General features: G+C 43.1%; 1 protein-coding gene across 1 annotated transcript in view; it reads right to left on the bottom strand.

The window, feature by feature from the left end:
• The window catches only part of Spock1 (SPARC/osteonectin, cwcv and kazal like domains proteoglycan 1), a 570,527-nt gene that overhangs the window by 168,404 nt on the left and 378,786 nt on the right, over positions 1-23,337 (bottom strand). The window contains exon 4 of the mRNA XM_004632236.2: positions 22,183-22,297. Coding sequence (XP_004632293.1) covers positions 22,183-22,297 — 115 coding nt within the window. The remainder of the gene's footprint in view (positions 1-22,182; positions 22,298-23,337) is intronic.

Here is a 23,337-nt window from a genome sequence, read left to right as displayed (position 1 = left end):
TATAAATTTAAACACAACCTGAAATTGTCTTTTGAAATGAAAACTATGTAATAAGGAACACACAATATAAATAAAAAATGTTTATATCTAAAAAAAAAGAAAAACAAAAACAAAAACAGTGAGTGTAGCTTAATCATTCCCAAGACCAGTGCGGCAGTCACAGTTCCCAGAACAGTTCCTGGAGCCTTATGCTGGCCCATGGCTAAAGGGCATCCTTCCACATGGGTGTCACACAGGCCACTCTACGTGGATGGTAGTGAAAAATGCATCTGCAACTACCACCAAAAGACTTTACCATAACTGTGGAAAACTATCTCTGGATATATTTTTAAACAATTTCAGGCCAGCTTCCCAGTTGCCATTCAACAGAGGTTCTGAGATGATGTCACCTCCAACTGTTAAAATAATCAAAATTCTATTTTTTTCACCCCAGCTTGAGGTCTTTCCCACTATAGCCTTTGTCATAATGATAAATGGCACTATTAGGATGGCTTATGTCCACAGAAGAAACACCATCTCTGTATCATAAACCACTCAGATAAAGACCTACAGTTATTGCCACCCTTTCTCCCTTAGCCGGAGCTGCTATCTCAGAAAGCTGCTTGGTGGGCTGCCCATGGCCCAGGGGCTAGTTTCTATATGAAGAACCAGAATCTCTGGGCTGCCCATCAGTCAGGCAATTGTGATGCCCTTGGAGTGTTCTGCACTGACAGTCCCGCAAGATGGTTAGCATTTGGGGCTCACACATTAGAAAACACAAATTCAGACTGATCTCCACCACTTCTTAAAAATGTGACATTGGCAGAATGTTTAAACCCTTAAATCTCAGCTTCCTCATATGTAAGTACATATTATAAAGATTAAATGAGCCTATAATCACATTTATAAAGACTCCGTATAGAGCCTAAAAAGCAGGAAAGGGTAACAATGTTAGTTATTAAGAGTGCTGTTTGTCCCAATACATGAAGGTACAGAGAAACAAAATCATCATTACTATGGAAATATTATCATTCCTCAGGTTTGGAAGGGCATCTATCTTCCCAAAACCATCCATGGAGCCAGAAGGGTGATGTCTCTTCTACTAGACCAGGAGTGATTCTCTAGCCCCTCGTGAGTTCAGTTCAGGGTATGAGGTAACTTACCCTTTCCAAACTAAGCAAAGTTATCAAGAAGGAAAGATAAATAAAGCAAAGAGAACCCACTGACTTGGTTCTTAATCTACTTTAAATACACTGTAGAAACTTGATGGAGGTGCTGAGAGAAGAAAGGTGCTTGGAGAACTGTATCTGAGGGGCCATACAAGAGGATCAGCATGTACCACAACACAGCCCCCAAGGCCATACCAGATCCAGGCTGGAGAGCCCTCACCTGGGCCCATCTGACCAAAAAGCCACAGAAGAAAGGCCCGTAAGGGTCCTTGAGATCACCTAATCAACTTTTTTTTCTCTTCTCAAAGGGAGACTGCAGCTCAAAGAGATGAGCTATGGCTGAAGCAATGGCTCTGAGGCAGGTCTTGGTGGCATTCATGGTTGCAGGGAGTGTCCAGCCCAGAATACCAGCCTAAAAAGACTTGAAGAACTCCCACATGTTTGCTCTTGCATGCACCCATTTCTACAGCAGCTACCCACATTGCCTTCCCATCCAGAATGTTTAAGTCTACCATTTGCCTTTACAAACAACTTGGACCTGAGCTCTACTATTGTCTTTCACATTCACACTTCCAGGGTTTGTGTGGACTACCTGCAATGAATGGTGGATGGGAATCCACCCATTTATCATTCGCACAGCAGATTGTCTGACGCTGATAATGAAACAGCAAATGCAGGAAGAAGCTCCAGCATCTGGCAGCCACTCTCCCAGGTCAGTCCCAGTACAGCTGAAGCGATGCTTGTTGTAAGTTTCCAGAAAGGGGCCATCGAGTCCACAGAGGGGCAGCTTTGCTGCAGTAACCATAACCATGTATGATGATGCTCCAGAGGAAAGCAGCTCACAGGGGCATGGCTCAGCAGGGGAAAGCAACGGACCCCTGAGCCAGAAGCTGGAAGGAAAAGCTGTAACAAGCTATCAATCCCCAGGTAATGGCAACTTATCTCTATTGTGGACCCAAACGTCATCACTAAATTAAATTCATTAGTGAGAGTCATAGAAATGAGGGCGCAGGTGTCCCCTGGGTGCTCACCATGTCCCTGCTGGGTGGGTGCATCTCTACTCCCTGACTGGCACAGTGATTACTTGAAAGTTAATCGCAAAATTGCAGAACATCACAGCCAGTGAACACCTTAACACTCATCTAGTCTAGCAACTTTACGCTATGAGTGAGTAATTAGACACACACAGGGAAAGTGATCTACGTTGTTACATAGACATATGGCCCTTACGCTTATGTGTCCAGGAATCCACAGTGCTGATGCAGAATCAGTTTAATCTCTTATTCGGGGATCTTTACTTTCATTTTCAGGATTTAATTTTATAAGTAGAGGTCCTTTGAAACATTCTCTCCATCTGTCTACATGCAGAGGAGGAGGCTCAGAACACCTGATGTCAGGCGGCCACAGAGCATGTCTAGGTACAACTACCTTTGATCTTTCACGGAATGCCTTGAGGGGTTTTGATACAGTGGCTGGATCATTCCAACTTTTGCAATTCTAAAGAGACAAGTATACCTGACAGATTGGACAAATCTACACATATTTTCCTGTACTAGGTAGGAGGACCCAGTATAGGTGGCCTCCCAAGCCCATGGTCTGTGCCCAGAAGCCAAGTGAGTATGTGTGGTCCAAGGACACATAACTTTCTGGATATTGTGCATGTGTTTCAATGTTTATAGCCCAGAAGGAATCATGGAAAATAATCCACATAGTGAAGGCAAGGAGCTAAGATGTCTAACTCAAATGTCCCAGTGCTTCAGTCCATGGAAGTGAGACCCAGTGAAGGTGCCTTGACGGCACTGTTCTGCCCAACATCACAGACACTCGTCAGCTGGGTGAAACCACAGATTGATCCAGAAGCAGGTCCTGGCAGTCTTCGCCGTGGCCGCGAAGCCTGACTCTCTCTCTCAGCCTGCGTGCTCCTGAGGGGCAGCTTCACATCCCACAGTTTCCCAGCAAGCCCTCTGTGGAGAGACAATGGAACCTCTGTGCTCCCAGCACTCTTCTGTACCACTATGCTAAACTGCTTATGCTCTTTTTTAAAGCCAACCAACATTCCTAGCATTTTTTGTTTCTCAAGAAGGAAGAAAATTGTGAAGTATAAATCTGATTAGGTGATCCCCATCTTCACCTGACCTTCTAGGCTACAGTCTAAGCTCTGAGTTGTAGAGCTCAGACCATCCTGGCCAGCCTTCTGAGGCTCACTGTCTGCTCTGTTCCCCTCCCTGACACATATGTGCAAGCATGTACCTGCATGTGCACAGTGAATGCGGCCATGACCAAGTTTCGTTCCAGCTACCCTGTTGTCCAGAGCATAGAAAGTCCTTCGTGCCTCTCTGCTGCCATGTAGCCTTTTCCTCCTCCTGACACATCTCCATTCTCACCTAAATCTCTCCTGTGTATCCTCCTTCCAGCAACACCAGCTCAAACAACAGCTGCAGGCAGTCAGGCATCTCCTCTCTATCACTGCCCTATGCACATTGCCAGTTGCAGCAGATTCTGAAACAATCTCCAAGCAAGCACCTTGATTCTACTCAAGCAAACATTAAAAAGTTACAATTATTCCAACTGAACATGGAGCTCACTCCCACTGAAAGCTGGGGTGCTCACCTTGGGCACCTCCCTATTGCTGCCTCACCACCTTCTCCATCACAGAGTCCTACTGACTCTACCTCCAGCTGTCCACATTCAGGGCTTATATGCCTCTTCCATGTGCTAAGCAAATGTTTAAAGGACTTAGTACCTGCCTTCTGCCTGCACAGTAAATATTTGTTCCTTATTCAATCTTCAAATCCACTGCCTTCTGTGCAGTCTTTCCTGACATTGTGACCCTCAAGCTAGGCAAAATTAACTTTGACAATGTGTGTTCCAACATTATATTTGCTCCTACCCAAGGGTGACAAGCACTACTCTGTTTATCTTCCTCAATCTTCTAGGTGCCCCCAAAGGGCAGTGACTAGGTCTGAATCATTCTTGTACCCCTTGTGCCTGGAAGTATACCAGTCTTTCCTGCTTTAAAAAAAAAACTTTTTTTAATTTTTAATTTTTTTCCATAATTTTATTGAGAAACAAATAGCAATGAGACAGTTTCAAACAAAATTGGTAGGACAGTGTCAATAATTAACACACTGCATGCATTCTTCCTAGTGGTTAATTGCTGTATAAGATGTGGACTTGATATCCTATTTACAAACTCCAGAAGATTTTTGAATCTAGCAGTTAATTGGAAAGATTCTCACCCTGACTGACTATACATACTGATTCCTGTGAACTAAGCAACTGCACTGCAGATGGTAATCTGTAATAGTAGTTTCATGCTTGCAGTACCTGCCATTTCCTACTTTTTGACTAGGTCTGCTGCTCCATACACATTCTTGGATATCAGTTCTGACCCAGCCACTCACCTGGCCACTGCAGAACGGCACCATGGTCAGGGCTCACTTGTAGTGGAAGATAGGACAGAGTAACTTTCCATAATAAATAGCCATACCAAGTGCTGGCAAGATAGCTCTGTGAACTAAGTGCCTGCTTAGGCAAGTGCAGGAACCTGGGTTCGATTCCTGGCACCACAGGCTGTGCCAACCCACCCCCCAGGTACGCTGAGCTGGCCACTGAGACTGAGCAGAGTGGTTCATGCCTGTAATCCCAGTGCTGGGGAGGCTGAAAACAAGAGGATCACTAGGAGTCTGAACTGTATCATGAGATCCTGTACCAAATACATAAACAAAAAATAAGTAAATAAATACCCATGCCAGAATAGATATCTGTATACAACTCCATTGAATGACATTTAACAATCAAATTTATTTTAATAATTATTTTAAGGATGAGACAGGGAGTAGAAATGGATGGATGGCTGTTAAAAAAATAGACATACAGGAATTGCTGACTCTGTCAGTCATTGCAAAGGACCATTCATTTTACTCTGTACACTGTGTATTCTGCCGTGTTTATTTGATTTTAGATAGAACTGCTTTACTCTGCACATGAACAGCTGATGAAGGAGCAAAACAATTGCAGATAAAGGATAATAGCAGTGGTAAAACACTTGGCCTGTGTAACTACTGCATGCTAGCCTAGACACTACACCCTAAATGTGTATCCCTATTCTGTTCACATGCTCTGAGAGGACAGTCCATTAAGGCTCCCATTTTGCAGATGGAAAAACAGGCCCATATGACCAGCCTCAGTCTCCAGATCTTCTTTGCTGTCCTGGCTTAATTTGCTGATCAGATCTCTGAGGTGTGGAGAACACATCAAAGAACAATCCCTTCTTGGCAATAACAGAATTTGTTTTTGCTGGCATATAAAGACTGCATGCATTGTATTTTCATGTTAATAGCAAACTGTCCATTCAAAAGTAAAATTGAATTTGTTTGCAAAATCAAAACTAATTGCTTCCAATGCAGGGAGTGAAGATACTCAGATAGTTGACATGATGGTTATTTTGAACCAGAGACAAAGTAATGAATGTTAATTGAAATGAAAAATATGTTAACCATTGAAATAATCTGTCATGTAAAATGATGCTATAATTCCTCTGTTGTTAGGGTTATTTTAGTCATTATACTGTCATAAAATTACAGGAAGAGCATAATGGCCTGAGTCATTTACAAAAGCTACGCTGATGAAGAGGCTTCCTTGTGACAGATCCTCTCTCCTGGCATGGGTTGCCTTAACAGTGGGCTTCGTTTTTAAACTCCTAAGGTCCCAGGCATGAGATTCTGTCCAAGTGAGTACAATTTTCCTAACAAGGCAACGAGAGCTGTAGAAAGACAATAATTACTACCTGCCAGACAGTATTCCAAATGCCACCAGGCACTAAATGGCACAAAAGACACACTGTTTACAGAGGCTTCATATTTAAAAGGACAAATATGTATTAGTGACAAGAGCAGCTATAAACATTTACTGAACCCACTACACTGAGCTCTTCCTCCTCCTATTCCTTTTACAGAGAACGACTAGCGTGACAGGGGATGAGCTCCTAGAATGCTCTTCAGAACTGTTTCAAGCCTTTTATGAAAACTCTCATTTATTCTGCCAAAGGCCCCAACAGGTAAAAAAGTTATAGAGGATGGGAAGCTGCTGGAGGAATGAGCTGGTGAGACTTTCTGGGTAAGAGCTGGGCTGAGGGGAGGACCTCACACTCCTACAGTGAGCCTCATGCACTAGGGTTGAGGATACCCACTGACTCAAACTGCTAGGTCAACCGCAGCCCTGTGTGGCTTTAACCAATCGTGGATGGTATAGATAAGGATGGTGAAGATCACAATGCAACTCACTTAAAGCTTGGATAGGAGAGACACGCAAATCCCAGAAGGAAAGCGTCCTTAGCCCATAGCTACACTTCCTGACCAGCCCAGAACCTAATTCCTAAAATGTCTTCAGACCCATAAGAGCAGTAAATATTTTATAAGTCTTAGAACAGAATCAGGGACACCAAATGATATATGTTTGGTAATCATGCAAGTCCAAAACCACAAATATGACTAGCTCTGACTATATGCTAATATCAACCTCTGGACTGTGGTTCAAGCTGGGACTTCATGACCCGCCTCTCAGCTGGGATGCCAAATGGCCAGGAGGTGGTGGTGTGGTGTGCTCTCTATAGAAGAGAGGATTCATCCACTCTAAAAACACCATACACTTACATAAACAAACTAAAATTGACATAAAACATAAACAGCATAATATGATACAACGGTAACAAACCCTTCATGAGATAGGAGAGCTAAGATTAAGGATTTAATATACACAGCTTGTGTTTTGTGACTATGTGTCTTCCTACTGTTTCCCTTATAATTACTTTATTGCTAGTTTAATTTCATTAAAATCTTTTTAAAAAATCAAGCATTTTCAGAGTTTTAAATACATATATATTCACGTATTTGCCCCATTCCTCTAGAAATCCTTCTAAGGTTTCTGTGGAAAACAATGGGTGGGCTCTACTCTATTTGAATTAAATTTTCACATAAAGAAAGACTCTTTTCACACAAAATTTTACACAGAAATATTCTGAACATGGTTAGGAGTCTGGAGACAATTTCTACCTTTCAACACACTATTAATGCCTACCATGTGCTAGAAATTGTGTAAATAATTCAAACATATCACTGTATTAAATACATTTCCTATAACAAACATTAAATTTAATGATGATTATTAAGCACACTAACTATATTTAATTACTAGAATGGCTGAATTTATTTAGAAGAGGTGTTAACGTACTGCTTTGTTTTTACTCACAGTTCTAGAAACTAATGACTCACAAACTATTAACTTTTCCAAGGAAATCTCCACATGCCAAGAAATTCGCTATTAATTTTAAGAATCCCTCAAAACATCTGAAGTTTAAGAGAGCCAGGAGCCAACTGTGTGGTCAATGGACAAAGAAAAAATAAAACAACAAAAGGAGCTTGTCTGATCACAGCCCCAGCTCTGGAGGGGGTTCACACAAGGCTGGGCATTACTAGAATTAAAGTTTCCTTAGACTTGAAACCAAACATGTATGTCCAGGGATCCTGCTCAATCCTGCCTCTGGTCATGAACTCACAAATGCCCTCAGTGATTTCCCTTTACTAATGAAGATTAGCAGGCTGATGCGATTATGTAAATGCCACTAACTGCCTGGAGACTAGATCTGCAGTCACCTTCCACAAAGGGGGTGACAGACCCTGATCAGCGGCAAAAAGCTGGTGGAGTTTTAACAAAGTTCAGTTTGCTGAAAAGTATAGCTGGTGCAGGCTATATGTTTACGCCTGTGTACACACACACACACACACACACACACACACACACACACACACACACACATGTATACAGACACACGCGCGCGCACACGCACTCATTCATAAACCCCAAAGAAAATTCTGCTTTGGTAAGGAAAATCGCCAAGCAGGCAGTATAATAGCACTCTATTCGCGAAATGTAAATGAACATTTGAGCTTTCATTATTCCCCTAGGATAATGGTTAGTGACGTACTTGGTTTTAAGATCCATTTCTTCCTAACAGGGGACAGAAAAGAAATTGTTACTCTTCACCACTGACCTTTGGCACTATGGTTTGATTTCTTGTTCTGCTGCTCTTCTCTGTCCACTGGCCCAGTAAAGGAAGGTCTGCTTCTAGCCCTGAGACCTTAAAGGAAATCTTTAGCAATGGTCACACTAATTGGAAAAGAGCAAGTAACAATCAGGCAGCTCAGGGCTGGGAATTCCATTTAGTGTCCCTTTCCTAAACATTCATAATCATGCCTCTGCGCAGAGAGGGGTCAGAGCAGCTGGACATTTTGCTAACACAGCTCCCAGCTAAGTATCTGCAAGCTCAGGTATGAGGGGGTGGTGCCTACAATTCCACCATGGGTCTTGCTGTTATAATCTTAGAAAACATTTGCTTGCATTTCTTGGGGGCAATTAATTATCATGGGATGACTGATTTTAAAAAAAGGAGGAGGAGGAGGAGGAGGAGGAGGAAAAGAAAACCTTTTTATTTTTCTCCTAGTCACCAGGCACAAAGCATCCTGGCCTGGGGCCTCTTCATGGACTGGATTTAATAAGAAGCAAATCAGCAACATACAGCACAAGTGGCATGAGGGAATGACAGCTTTGAGTTCAGGGTTAGTGATGGGCTGGGTGCTGCCTGAGATATGGCACTCAAGGGACTCAGGCAGAACATTATGTCCAGAAACCATCATTCACCAAAAGCATGGCATGAAGCAGGTACAGCTAGGTCTGGATCATGACCCATGCCCTGCTCTGAAAATGACATTCACAGTTCCTGTGGGAGGAGAGAAGACAGAACCTCAGAGAGAAGCTCATTGACTTTCCCAGATGAACCACCATCAGCTAACTGCCTTGTTTTGCTATCCTGCTCTTGCACTATCCTCTACCCTTTCCCAGGCCCATGCTCTGCATGCATGTTCGCGTGTTTGCAGCCACTTGTGCAGGGTCCCATGACTCTTTATGAGTGGCCACTCTAGGTTATCACCAGTGGGATGCTCAGCTGCCTCCCTCGGAGGGAGCTGAGCATCCCACTGCTTAAGAATATGGTGGCACCAGATGCAGTATGCTGGTATGTCACAATGATATGCATCAGTGCATTACCTAATGTGTAAAAGTTTTGGGGTTTTTTTTCAGTACTGGGGATCAAACTCAGGACCTTGTGCTTGCCAGGCAGGCACTCATGCCACTGAGCTATCTCCCCAACTCTGTAAAAGTTTTCAAAAGGAAAAGCACTTCTAGCTCAACCTATCCAAAGACACAGGCACTATCCCACAAGGATGGATAAGGAGGCTCCCAAAACTGCAGATCTGAAGCAAAAGTCATCTGCAAGAAAGTGGTTCCAGTATTCTAATTTTGTAATCAAGTGCACTGAACATCCTTATTTATATATAAATCTTTATATACATTGCATTTGCTTCCATGGGGCGAATAGCGTTGTCTAAGGTCCATGTTACCTTCTCAGCCAGAAAGATTATCCAAAACTGAATCTCAAGGTCGATCAAGTAAAACCAAAATGCCCAGCAGGAACACCACATCTACATTCCCATGGCGGCCATCTGCAGGAAGCACCGTGGCTTTATCTCACCCTCTGCCCCACTAGTGTCTACAGTGGATCATCCTGAGAGCTGCTCTAAAGTGTTTACAAGAAGCCCCAGGATTTCAGATAACCAATACAGCCATGAGGCGTAATAAGGCTACTACCTCTGATAACACGAGAGAAGACAGTGGCACTTGGAGAAAGTGCTTAATGAAGCAGGGGAACAGAGATTGGTAGGAAATCCACATCACCCCAGCACAGGCCCATTTGTTCTCAGGTGTGTCCTGAGCTTACGGATGGTAGAAAGTAGCCAAGGACCTGAGCCCATTCTCGGACTTGGGCAGTTCACCACCCAGTCTTTGTTATTGGATTCTCCTCGGGACAGAGATGAGAAAAACACTGCCTGTGCCTTCTTTGGCTTTTTTCTGGCTGAGAAGGTAACACGGACCTTAGACAACACTATTTCCCCCATTTTTCAAGGGATGGAAAGGTGAATCTCATGGACCAGAGGGAGTGATGTCACCAGAGGGAGATTGGAGAGCATACAAGTGATTTGACCCAAGGACTTCCTACGGGTGAAGGTAGGCCAGTCATAAAAGCGTTCGAGGGCTCCTGTGCTACAGAGAGCCGTGCAGGGCCAGAGGAAATGGTCAGCAAGCAGGTACCCAGTGTGTATCCCTTGCCCTTTCTTCATTCCTTCCTTAAGGTAGATCCAAAGGCCATTCTGAAGCACTCTGAAACCCTGAAATTCTGAGACTACTGGGGTCAGTGGGATGAATAACATCGTATCCACAGGCCCAAAGAAAAGCTGACCTTCAGAGGCCACTTAGCCCAGTGAAAGAGAGCAAAGATCTATGGCCTGAAGAAATAGCCCTCCATGTTGGCCATGGAACAATGACTGGATATACTGCTTTTTCTCAGACAGAACAGAGGTACTTTTATGTCTGCCTGACATGTTACCTTTTGATATCCCTGAGGAAGTTCACAGGCATTTTCTGTGCACCCGGGAATGTGGTAGGTGTTATACAGAAAACAAAAGGAAATGGATAGATGGCTCTCTGCTCTCGTGATATCTCACCCTTATTCCAAGCACCACTTTACAAGATTGCTAGTCTCCTAATTAAGCATATCATCCTGGTCCTGCATCATCCGTTTTTCTCTTAACTGATTCATTCACCCACTAAATGAGCTGTGAATATCTACAGTGTGACAACGCCTGAACTAGGCACATGGGATATGCAGATGTGCAGGTGGTCCCCTCACGGAGCTGACACCCAGAGGGTATTCAGCATGGTATGTGGGATGTGCACAACAAGAAGAGGAATGTGACACCGGCTATCAACTAATCATTTGTGGTACTGAACTTCATATACTGAAGTCATAAGTCCCAGGAAAGTGAGGTTTTTGAGAGGTGATTGATTGGGTCTTAAGGTCAGAGCCACTGTGAATGGGGTTTATGCCTTGTAGAACAGATCACAGAGAGTAGGCTGGTCCTTTCTGCCACCTGCACATGCAGATAAAAGTTGCCATCTGTGGGGAATAGGACCTTGCCAGACCCCAAATGTACTGGCATCTTGACTTTGGACTTCCCTAGCCTTCAGGACTGTGCAGATCAATTTCTGTTGTTCGTGAGTCACCAAATATAGGGTATTTTTGTTACAGAAAGCCTAATGGGCACAGAAACCTAATACTAAGAGGTAGGGCATTACTGTAGTAGTATGTACACATGGAGTGACACTTTGGGAACTAGGTAATGGGGAGAGCTGGTACTTGCTAGAAAAAGGCTATGCTGCTATGAACAGAACTTTAAAGGCAATCTTGATAAGGGCCCAGAACGAAAATAGGGAAATTTAAAAAGTCTAAATCATCTTAGAGAAACCTAGGCAATCCCCAATACAATTTTGGTAGGATTTGGTTGGTACTTTCTTCTCTGGTGAGGGCTTAGAGGGAAATGAGGAACATGCTATTGGAAACCAGAGGAAAGGCTATGCTTCTTAAAAAAGTGGCAAAGAACTTGGCCAAATTGTGTTTTTGTCTTAATGTTTTGTGGAAGGCAGAACTTGCCAGCAGTGAAACTGACTATCTGGCTAGGGAATTTCCTGTGCAAAATATGGAAGGGGTGGTCTTACAGTAGCATGATTTAAAGCTGAAGGTGTTCATTAAAAGGGCAGCAAAACTTAGAGATATGGAAAATTCTCAGCCTGTCCATATCTTAAAAAATGAGAAAGCACGTTCTGGATAAAACAGTGTGTGTCCCTTCGTTAAAGAGACTAGTACAGGCCAGCCAACCTAACAGAGGCCAGTAACTATTTCTGAAGACAGAGGATTCAGTCATTCACCTAAACAGAAGCCAGGAGTTTCTGTCCACAACAATGGAAGAATAACCCTTAAGAAGTCCTCAGGGTTCCCATGCCCCAGGCTAGAATGCAAGTGTGGCCCCTCTCTGAGTCACCTCAGACAACACCCATTAGGGTAATACTCAGAGAGCCAAGGGGTGGATCCACCACAGAGCATTCCAGGCCTGAGGAGCCATGCTTACAAAACCCAAGTGTAGAGCCACTTGGTACCTGAAGGGTCCACCCTTTTCCCAGCAAACTGGGGCAGGGAGGATTAACCCCACCTGAGTAGGCCCAGAAGCCTCCCCAGTGGGACAGGAGGGCAGAAGCCCTACTCAAATGGGCCTGAGAGAGAAAACATCAAGTCAAAAAGAATTACTATTGAGCCTTGAGATTAATACTGTTTGTCTTGTCAGGGTTTGTTATCCCTTCATTTCCCTTTTTCAGCCTTTCTGGAATAGGAATGATGGCTTCTTATCCTCTGCCTGCCCCCCCACACACACACACTGTGTTTTGGAAGCACACAACATTGAATTCACAGCTCCACAGCTCATGAACTGTTTAGCTGAGGGGGAATCTTGCCCCCAAGTTTCATCATATCTTGTTCCCAAGACATTTACACGAGACTTTGGACTTAGATATTAAAGCTGGAACCCAAATGAGTCTAACCGTTCATGTTGTTTGGGACAATGGATGGTACTGTGCATGTGAGGAGGAGTACTCACATTGGTGGAGGGGTGGGGCGAAATGCTATGGAATGATTTCTTTTGGTATTGCCCTCCCCAAATTCATGAAATGTAATTACAACTGTGACTATAATTAAAAGTAGGGACTTCCAGTTATATTTCATGAGACTTTTCACTTTCTAGATTTATACATTTTTATCCTTAATCTTCTCTACTAGGTTATAACTTAATGAAATCTTTAGGATTTCTATCTGTCCATATAGACATATTTGACCCACCCACTAAGCCCTCTTTCTAAATGCTGTACCAAGTCTGACCAAAGAGCAACAATTAAAGGAAACTCAGCCTACCCTAAGCCACAAGGATCTACCACTTTCCCTCTCATAACTAGAGGTCCCATTAGACTTCCTCTGAGAAACAGCCCTGCTTTCTGTGGCCTTCAAGGCTCTGCAAGATCAGGCTCTGCACCTCTGTCCTTGCTTTGCTCTCCAGCCTCATACCCTTGGGTCACTGGCTCCTCTCTCCCTCTCCTCCCTTTCTTTAGCAAGGCAAGCCCATTTCCTTCTTCGTTGACTCACAGTCTTCACAGAGTCTTTTCTCTCCTTAGAGAAAACATTGCTCTGCTCTTTTCCTGTTGGCACTTATCACTCTCACCTCCTCAAAGGGCTGCCTTGTGCAACCACTGTAAAGTGACTCTTATGGCACTCTGCTCAGATGTCACTGTGTGCTTCTCACAAGTGGTGAGATTCTTAACTTCATTTTATCTGTCCTTTCCAAAAAATTTCAATATCCATCTGGTAGATAGACTATGTCTCCTCAGCACAGAATTCAAAACACATGGCAGTGTCCAAGAGGTGAAGGCCATCTATAAATCATCAAATAAAAGAATTATACAAACCCCAACACAGCAAAACCTGGATTAGTGACTTTTAACTCACCATTATCTATTCATGAGAACACCTTTCTGGACTGTTTCTATCAAAGTTACAGAAGGAGAGACTCAAGCGCCAGCAGTCTTCATTGGTTCTTGCCAAGAGAAGGGACGTAGTTTTACTCCAGAATGGAAGGGAACCTTCCCACCATGCTCTCCACTTGTGGGAGCTCATGGGTATAGGATGAGGGATAGAGCCTCATCCTTCCCATCAGGGCCACATCACCAGGAGGAGGCTAGAGCTGAAGCCTAGGAAGCGGGAAGCCTAGGAAGCGGGAAGCCAGGAAGCAGGAAGCCTAGCATAGGAGGGCTGATGCACTAGCACCTCCAGCCATGGAGACTCACAGGCCAGGCAGGCTGTGGAAGGACCTTCCCTTCCTCAGCAGCACAGCTGCATCAGGTTCAGTGTGTACCCATAAAAGATCATTAAGAGAGAGCTGTTCAGAGTTATCAAGGTCCCCCAACTAATTAACTTTCATCTCTCCTGTACTTCTGTGCATGCAAGGCCTGTTCTCTGTCCACCCCCTCCATGAGGAACATTAAAGACAACATTACCTTGAGAACTTCTATTTAAAGCACAAGTCTTTCTAAAGATCACCTTTGCTGTCCATCTATATCAAGCCCATTTTCTGGTACCAGAATCAACACAGTTAGTGCCCCAGATGGATCCTACTATGGTGGGTGACATCCACAAAAAATCTTTTTATGGTTCATTGGAAGAATTAATCCTATATGAAATGTCTAAACTGAACACAGGTGGGTTAGCATCCTGGTAAGTTTCACACGGCAATAAGAAGGCAACTGTAGATTTAATAATAACAATAAAGAAAAGAGATGTCAGAAAATTAATAGGGCTGTAAGCTAAATTTGCAAAATCCAATCCAAAACTTCTTGTTCAAGAAGATAACATGCCTTCTGGGGAGCTGCACGGGTCCTGATCTACTCAGAGCCTAGCATAACCCCGGAACTCAGAGGATGAAGTCTCCGTTATTTGCGTGATTTCAACATCTTCAGTTGCAGAGTGGTGCAATCTTGCTTATTTTTCAATGTGTTAATATGATTTATACCTGGATATTCCAGACCTAATCCCTGATGGAAACACACGTAGTGAGTATTCAAAACAGGCATACCCCCTTCACCTTCCTCTTTCTAGTAAAGTTCAATCTAAAGCAGGATTTGTGCCAGTCTGTGCTACATTCCTCGATATGGAAGAATATCCAGAACACAACACCTGTAGTCCCACCATTCCAGGCAGTGCAGTGAGTGCTTTGCACTAGAAATGGAGGTAAGAAAAGAGAGAATGTCATCAACCAATTTCTGGCCCTGTAAATAGCTATTTCCAGCTCCACAGAGGCAGTACTTATTAACATCTGGGCACAAACACATCCGGGGGATTCAACCATAAAACATTCAACCATCTCTTCTACACAGAAAATAGCTCCAAAAGGCAACAATGATTCAGAGCCTTGAACTTAATGGGAATATGAGCTGCTTCCTCTGGAAGGTGATGCCGTGTGGGCACCTGGGAGAGGAGATTGTGAGCTTCAGGGCAAAGGCTGCATTCCTTCAGGGCCACACTCAGGAACCACCTCACCAGGGAGGAGGCCTGGAGACTGACTGGAAGTCTTTTTCAGTGAGCCTGTCACCCATTTCCAGCTTCAGATGGTATTTAAAGTATAAATATATATATATATATATATATATATATATATATATATATATATATACCAAGGCAGGACAAAATAGACATACATTACGTTTCACAGAAGTAGGGCATTTGTCATTTGATCTATATCTACACCTACATCTCTATATTTGTATACTTAGCCACTGAATTTACTTAGCTGTACAATGAAGTATCTGCTTTTCATTCTGTCCCTCTTGCCAAGGAACTAAAAATTACAAGCAATTAGATGCATCTCCATCATGAACTGCCTCTTACTCTCTGCTGCTCTTGTCATCAACATCATCCAATCAATACCTTCCGTTTCAGACAAAAACAAAGGAGTAGAAAAGTGAAGTTGCTTTTGTGAGTCATAAAATCATGTTCAGTGAAGGCCCAAATGATATTTCTGATGATTTAAAAAGCAAAATATCTTATGGATTCAAAGCAATTAAAGTGTCACGTGGTTTGAAAAACCACAAAAGGGATTAACAAACCAAGAATTATTACCTTAGGGAAGAAACAGGCTCAATGCCTAGTCCCAGACCACTTGCTTAACAAAGAGAAAGAGGCCAAGGGTGACACAGAGGCACCTCCAGGACCAGGAGCACATGGGCTGGTGGCTTTAGCAGTGTGGCAAACACACCTGCCCTCTCAGAGCTTGCCTCATGACCCCTGCAGAGACAGCTGCGAGACCCAGGCAAAGGGCATGGACTCTGGGGGAGAGAGAGACTGCCAGTGTAATTCCCACTCTGCCCTGCACTATCCCTGTACAATTAGGGCAACTACTCATGGACCTGAACAGTCCTATCTATAAAATGAAGATTATAACACAGTTCTGGCAGGTTGTGTAAGAAATCATCACGATCTCTGTTTATTGAACTTAATACACAGAAAGTGGTGAAGTAGTGCTTCTGTCCTTCTCTCCCTTCAAGGGGTATGAATTTGGCATGTGTGGGTCAAATTCTATACTTAAGGCATTTATTTGGAAAAGAAAAGGAAGTTTTGCAGCTTACAAAGGCAACCTGGAGGAGGAAAAATCCAAAATTCTACAGTTCTCTCAGAAATAGCACCAAGCTCTCCTTGCCAACCCATCCAAGCCTAGAACATGGTTGGTGAAGGTCCTCTGAGTTTAAAACAGAATGTAAGACATGTGAAGAAAGGACCTGAGCTACATCATTGTTAAGCCACGGTAACTGATGTGGACACAATCAAACACAGGTAATTGGCAATGTTTAGAGATGTGAAACACCGAAAGCTTTCCAGGCACCCAGGAATCGCCTACCTTCTGCATGGCTATGCGTCTTCCAAACCTAGACAGATATGTGGATGTATAATCAATCAGTTCAAAGCCCCCTGTAGCAGGAGGCAATGCTTTGTTGTAAAACAAAACTGAGATGAAATAACCGTCATCCTTTCAAATATCCTCTGAGAGTTTGGTATTTGAGGCACATTCTGTGATGTACTTCTCTCTGACCTCAAACACTTTGATTCTTTTTTTCAAGTTCACATAAAAGAGAGAAAGCTCTCAGATTGGTCTACTGTACCGAAAGCCTCGACTGGATCTGAATTCTTTGCTAGTGTGGTGAAATTAGTTGTTATTCCTGATAGTTAGGAAGAGGAGATGAAGGGCCAGTACATTAGAGAGGACCAGCCCTTTGGAAGGTTGGGCCGTCTTGCTCTTTATTTAAAAATAGTCGAACTCCCACTGTTCCCCAAGGCTTTGAAGGGTACACTTAGATATTGTAGGTTCCATCCTGAAATCCTTTCCTACTGTCCATAATATATTTGTAGAACTAGAGAATATTCGTTGTCTGGAAGGCTTAAAACAAATGCTTCAATTTTCCATTCTCCAATTGAAAGTCAATGGCAGCAGAGAGGTAAAGTCAATATTCAGCAGTCTGTAGGGGAGCTCTCACCCCATCCTCATCTGCCACCCACATAGAACAATAAATCAGAGCCAGCCATCCTGCCTGGCAGAGAATCCCTGAGAGCCAAGCCCTCTGCAGGTCTCAGGATGGTCTTTTGCACTGTCTCCTAAGACAGTGGTAGCAAACCTATAGCACAGGAGCAGCAGCAGGCTTCTGTTACCACCGAAAGCTTGAAAAGTTTACCATCACTGATGTAAAAGAATGTTTTTCTTAAGAAGGTTTCAGAAAACATTTTAGAAAGTTCAGTGTTATGGTTTAGCTTTATAATGTCCCCTAAGTGTCTCGTGTGTTTGGAGAGTGGATCATGGTGGTTCTGGATTCATCAGGGGACAACGATGTGTTTCTAGCTTACTTGCTCTTAGGAAATGGGGCCTGATTAGAGGTAGGTGATTGGGGTGTGGCCCAGAAGGGTCATGCTTGTCCCCTGAGAAAGCTCCACCCTTCTCTTCCACTTCCTAGCTGCCATGGGGTGATCAGTTTTCTTCTGCCATTTCCTTCACTATGCCATTCTGCCTCTGAGCCAAATAACCATGGACTGAACTCCCTGGGAACTGTGAGCCAAAGTAAACCTCTCCTTCTTAGAATATGGGTGTTTAGTCTTATCCAAGGATGAGAAAGAGCCAACTTACACACTGTCAGGAAGGATCCCGCAGAGCTGTAATAAGAGCTCTTCTTTTGCAAACAGACCCATTTCCCAGTAGAATCTCTGGCATGTAAACCAGAGCTGGACTTCACTGTTCCTTAAGGGATCCAATTTATTATTCAGCCTTAGAACCTTAAGCAACCAGTGACCACTATCATCTCCTTCCCAGGCAACTGGTGATCTGTTTTCTGTTACCACAGAGGAGCCTGTGCTTCTCTGAAAGTTCATGTAAAAGGTAATCATAGAGTATATGCTTTGGGGTAGGGTGTCTAGTTTTATCCACTCACAAGTTCAAATGCTACCTGGGTGATTTTTTTTTACCTTATCTCAAAATAACTGTTAGATTCATCCATGTTATTAGATGTACCAAAAGCCTACTTCTTAATGTTTAATAGTAATCTACTGTAATGGATACACTATAATCTGTTTGTCCATTCAACTGCTAACATAAATTTGGGTGATTTCCTGAATTTTTGCTACTATACATGAAGCTGAAAGGAATATTTACCAGTCCATCTTTATGTGTACACAAGCTTTCATTACATATTTTAGAATGAAATCTTCTGCTACATATGTTTTTGAAAATATTATTTTTCCCATTGTGATTGCCTTTTTTAAAATTTTTACTATTGTTTGTTGATTGGTTGGTTTGTTTTTGAAACAGAAACTTGCTTGTGTTTCAGGCTGGCCTCAAACTCATAGTGAGCCTCTTGCCTCAGCCTCCTGAGGGACTGGGTTCCAGGCATGCACTGCCACATTTAGCATCCTTTTTATTTTTATAAAAAAGCCTTTTAAAATGTTAACAGTCTCTAACTTATTGATTCTTTTTTCTTTTGCATCAGCTATTCATGATTTCTCATCTACTTAAGAAATCTTTCTCAGGGCCAGCCAAATAGCTCAGCAGACTCAAGCACCTTCTTAGGCAGGTACAGGGACTGGGGTTCAATCCCCAGTATGGCATGCCACCCCACCCTTGCGGCACTCTGAGACAGTGACTGAGACTAGGCATGATGGCAGACGCATGTAATCCCAGTGCTTGGGAGCGACTTTCAGGAGATATCCTCCTGTTTTCAGTCTGATCTGTGTAGTGAAACCCTGTAGACACTGTACTAAATACATTAAAAAAATTAAAAAAATAAAATAATGTAAAGAAATCTTTCTCAATATCATGATCATCATTTTATCTTTTCTTCTAAAAGTTTTAAAGTTTTACCTCTTGTATTTACATTTATAACCCATATAAAGTTAATTAGTCAACTTTTACACATATGTAAAATTTGTGACATGAAAAGCTCTTCGTAACAAATATTAAATATAAAGCACCCAATGTAGATTTTATATACAGTATAATTATTGCTTGTTATTCAAATAATAAAAATCTATGACCAGAAGAATAGAAAGGAATATTCAGCAATATTTTCACTACTGACTTTAGATAATATTATCATTACTCATTTCTTCTTTCTTTTGCTTTTCTGACTTTCACTTTTTTATAATAAACATCAACTCTAATTATACCAAAATAGACTGGTACCAAATATGGTGGTGCAAGCCTGTAATCCCAGCTGCTCAGGAAGCTAAGGCAGGAGGATCACAAGTTCAAATCCTGCCTGGGTGACTTGTTACCTTATCTCAAAATACCTAAGTAAAAGGGGGTGGGGAAACAGCTTAGTGGTAGAATTCAATCCATAGTATTGCCCCAGAGAGGTGGGTATTGGAATATTGTTTAAAAGTCACTTGAAAGAAACCCTTGATTCTAGGCTGCCTTCCTCTGCTCTCTTGCATAAATGGCCTCTTCAGAGAACAGGAAGGATGAACACAGTAACACATGCCCCCCTGCTCCCAACCACACTCAGTACTACTTAATAGCAGAAAGAAGTAAAACAAAAAATTTCCAGAAGACTTCTCCAAAAAGCAATTACAACACTACCCTAATCAAAGAGAAGAATTCCATCAAAGAAGCCTGGAGGCCCCTGCTTGTCTCCTTTATTCAAAACCCTTTCAAAATCGCTTGGTCAGCTCCAAAATGCTGCAGTCATAGCTGTGTGCACCCAACAGCTTTCCCACTCAGTCTCTGAGACAAGAAAAGCTAATACAATTCTCGCTGATGCATCCACTGTCCTGTCTGGATCCGCTTGCTATGACAACCTAACTCTGGAGTCTTGCATTCAGCAAAGGCCCGGCACCCCTCCTTGGGTCTAAAGTATAGGACTCGTCCCTTGAGCCACTCAGGGCCAGCTGGTCTGGGAGGACGACCTACAGATGTTTTGCAGAAAGATGATTTTGCTGATTTAAGAGTATATTGAAGGCTGATGAGATGGCTCAGTGGTCTAAAGCACCTACTTAGAACAAGCTTAGCAAAGCACAGGGACCGCGGTTCAATCCCCCAGCACCACATGCCAGCCAGCCCCGCCCCCTGGTGGGCTGAGCTGGCCACACACACACATAAATAAATAAAATTTAAAAAAAAAAGAGTATATTGAGTTGCCAACATCAGGGTCTCCCTGATGACAGGGTACCTCTGAAGTATAGATAGCACAGAGAAACAGATGTTTTACCTGGGAAAGTGCCCAAGGCTCTTAGTAGATATCCACAACTGTCTGATAATGGGGACTAAGGAATTCAGCCTTGAGAGGGGGAGGAGAAGGCTTGGACCCACAACTAGAGCAAGCACTACTGCTAGGCCTGCCTGGGCCATGTCACCACACACACCCTGAGAAGCCACCTGAGCTAACGCTGCTTCTGCAGGCTGCTTTTTTCAACCAGTGAGCAGGTCCCACTATCAGAAAGGCAGCTATCTTCTTTGTCCTTCCCAGCTATGAAGCACAGAGAGGCAGCAGACATGAAGCTGCAGTCCTCACAGTAACACTCAAAGGCCTGCTTTCCCAAGAACCACCAAGGCAGAACAATCACACTAGGACGGGGACACAGAATCTGGAGAGTGCTCACTTTTTTTGTGAGGAAGATGCAACCTGAGGGACTTCTGGCTGCCCTCCCCCATATGAAACATATGATAACCGTTATTATCATAATTGTACTCATCTTTCTGCAGATGTTTTTGCAGAAAGATGATTTCCCTGATTTAAGAGTATACTGAGTTGCCAACAATTATTATCATAATTGTTTGGTATCCGCAGTGTGGCAACAGCTGTCACATGACAACACTGCACATTACACATCAGCACCTTGTTAAACTTTCACACAAACACACATAGATAACACCGCAGTGAGTGCTGTCATTACGTTTAAACAGGTGATGAAGCACAATTTCACACCCACAAAGTGACTTGCCAAGGCCACACATAGAGGCTGTGGCCAACAGGGGGACATTGAGCCTGGGGGACCCTCACTATCAAAGGTGCATTCTGAAACATTCTAAATTTTGTCATCATCAGGAGATACAGGAGATGAAGATGACACTTTCTATATAAGCAAAAAAAAAAGTGTTACCAGAGGCTACATTCCAAGGAAAACACCATTTATACCTGGAAGTGTCCAAATACCAATGAAGTTGTTGTCTTGCAAAGAGATTTGAACTTAAGACCAAACTTCTCTTGTATGATATTTCTAGAAAGGTATGTTTTCTGATTTATAGGCATATGCTGTGGACTTTCCATGGTTTACACACACACACACACACACACACACACACACACACACAGGACCAGATAACTGAATAACCTAGAGTACTATTCCCAAGTGTGCTTGGGTATTTGTAACAAAAGAGACCACATTTCCCTCTATTAGAAAAGGCTGAAATCATATGTGGCAGGAGGAATGAGTGGAGATAACAGATGTGTGCACCTGGGGAAACAGCACTGCATTGTCCTCAGTGGCATGACAATGCGGATCCTGGAGACTTTAAGGGTTGAAAGCAGAAAGCGCCTTTGGGCCTGAGTGCCCTGAAGGACTGTCATAGTCAGACTTTCAGGTACAACCAGGAGCTAAAGGCCTAGCCTGTGCTTTCATAGCTATAAGTTTCCTGGATCCTGGGTACACTTAGGGAGAGGAAAGGCCCCAGTAGTGATGAAGAAGGGAATTTTCTGTTCCTCTACTTAAGCCAAGGACTCAGAGTTAAGATGTAAGAGATTTAAAGGCAATTAAAAGTGAGACATATTTCCTAGTCAGTGTTTGAAAAATGAGATGCATGCTATAGCAAGAATATAGGCACCAAACACTACACAAAATCATGGCATAAGCCTCACGCTCTCCCATGCCCAGCACTCCCCAGTCAGAGATGGGGTATCCTCAGATCAGCCAGCTGTACCTCGGCTGCCAGACCCCAGCTCTCACTTCCTGCCTTACCTGGGCAGCAGGTGCTTGCGGCTGACACAGAGAGCTGTCTGGTAGTCTTGGGTCACACACACTTTGTGAGGGCTGCATTTCACCTTCAGGCAGGGGTCCTTCGATGGGTCCAGGGCTGAGGCAGAAGGAAAGAGAAGTAGAGCGTTAGGACCTCCAGGAGAATGTAATTTCTATTGCTACTCAAATAAACAAATGAAAAATAAACCAACTGTATGTTTTCATTTTGTACTGTTTTCTGAGGAAGGCAGTGACTGGAATGGAAATGCAACCCAGGGGACCTCTGTGTCTATCACACAGTCTGGCATCAGGATAGTGATTCTTTTGTGCTTTGAGAGTTTCAGCATTTTCATTTCAGGAAGGGATTGCTTTAAAAAATCCTTTTGAATCTTACATGATCTAAGGACCAAGACCATGCATCTTTCTTTGGTTGTTTACCTGGTGTTGCTTTTTATTATTTCATTCATGTTTAATTTTACTTATTTCTACCACATAAAACTCCTTAAGGACTGTGGTTTTTGCTTCAGTTCAATAAACACTGTCTATGTGCATAAATAACCTATTAAAGTTTTTAGAAAACTTCAGGATGTTCAAGACAGTTTTGTGCCACACAAACACAATGTAACATGGGGAAGAAAAAAGCTTACATATAAATATTTATTGTGCAAGGCAGAATTAGATAAGGGCCATGATGGGCATATAAAATGATAACAGAGCTTGAAAGAAAAATAGAGATCAATTTCTAAGGCGAGGATTAGTGAAGCATTAATATGTGAATTGGATCATGAGGGATAGGTAGGACTGGGAAGAAGCAAAGATAGCAAAGGCAAGCCAGGCAAGATCAACACAAGCAAATGCAGGGAGGCATGTTTGGGCAATCATGAGAAATTCAATCAATTGAGCTTGAACTGTGGGTGGGAATAATGAAAGGAAGGGAGTTGACTCAAGTAACTCCAGCAAAGGTCCCCACAGCCGAAGTGCATCTGCTGAATGCTTTCCAGAGTGGGCTTGGCATCGGGCCCCTGGCTAATCGGCTTTCTGCCTGCAGAGGTACACATGCTCATCATCCACCTAGAAGAGGCCCTGGAGAATTCTCTGCAAAACAAAAGCAGTAGTTCCATCTCCCAGCTCCAAGGCCTAAAGCCCATTAGGTTGTAA

Source organism: Octodon degus, unplaced genomic scaffold (assembly GCF_000260255.1).
Source record: "Octodon degus isolate 3935 unplaced genomic scaffold, OctDeg1.0 scaffold00048, whole genome shotgun sequence".
Taxonomy (NCBI): domain Eukaryota; kingdom Metazoa; phylum Chordata; class Mammalia; order Rodentia; family Octodontidae; genus Octodon; species Octodon degus.
Note: the sequence above shows the minus strand (reverse complement) of the source record. Positions and strands in the feature narration are given on the sequence as shown.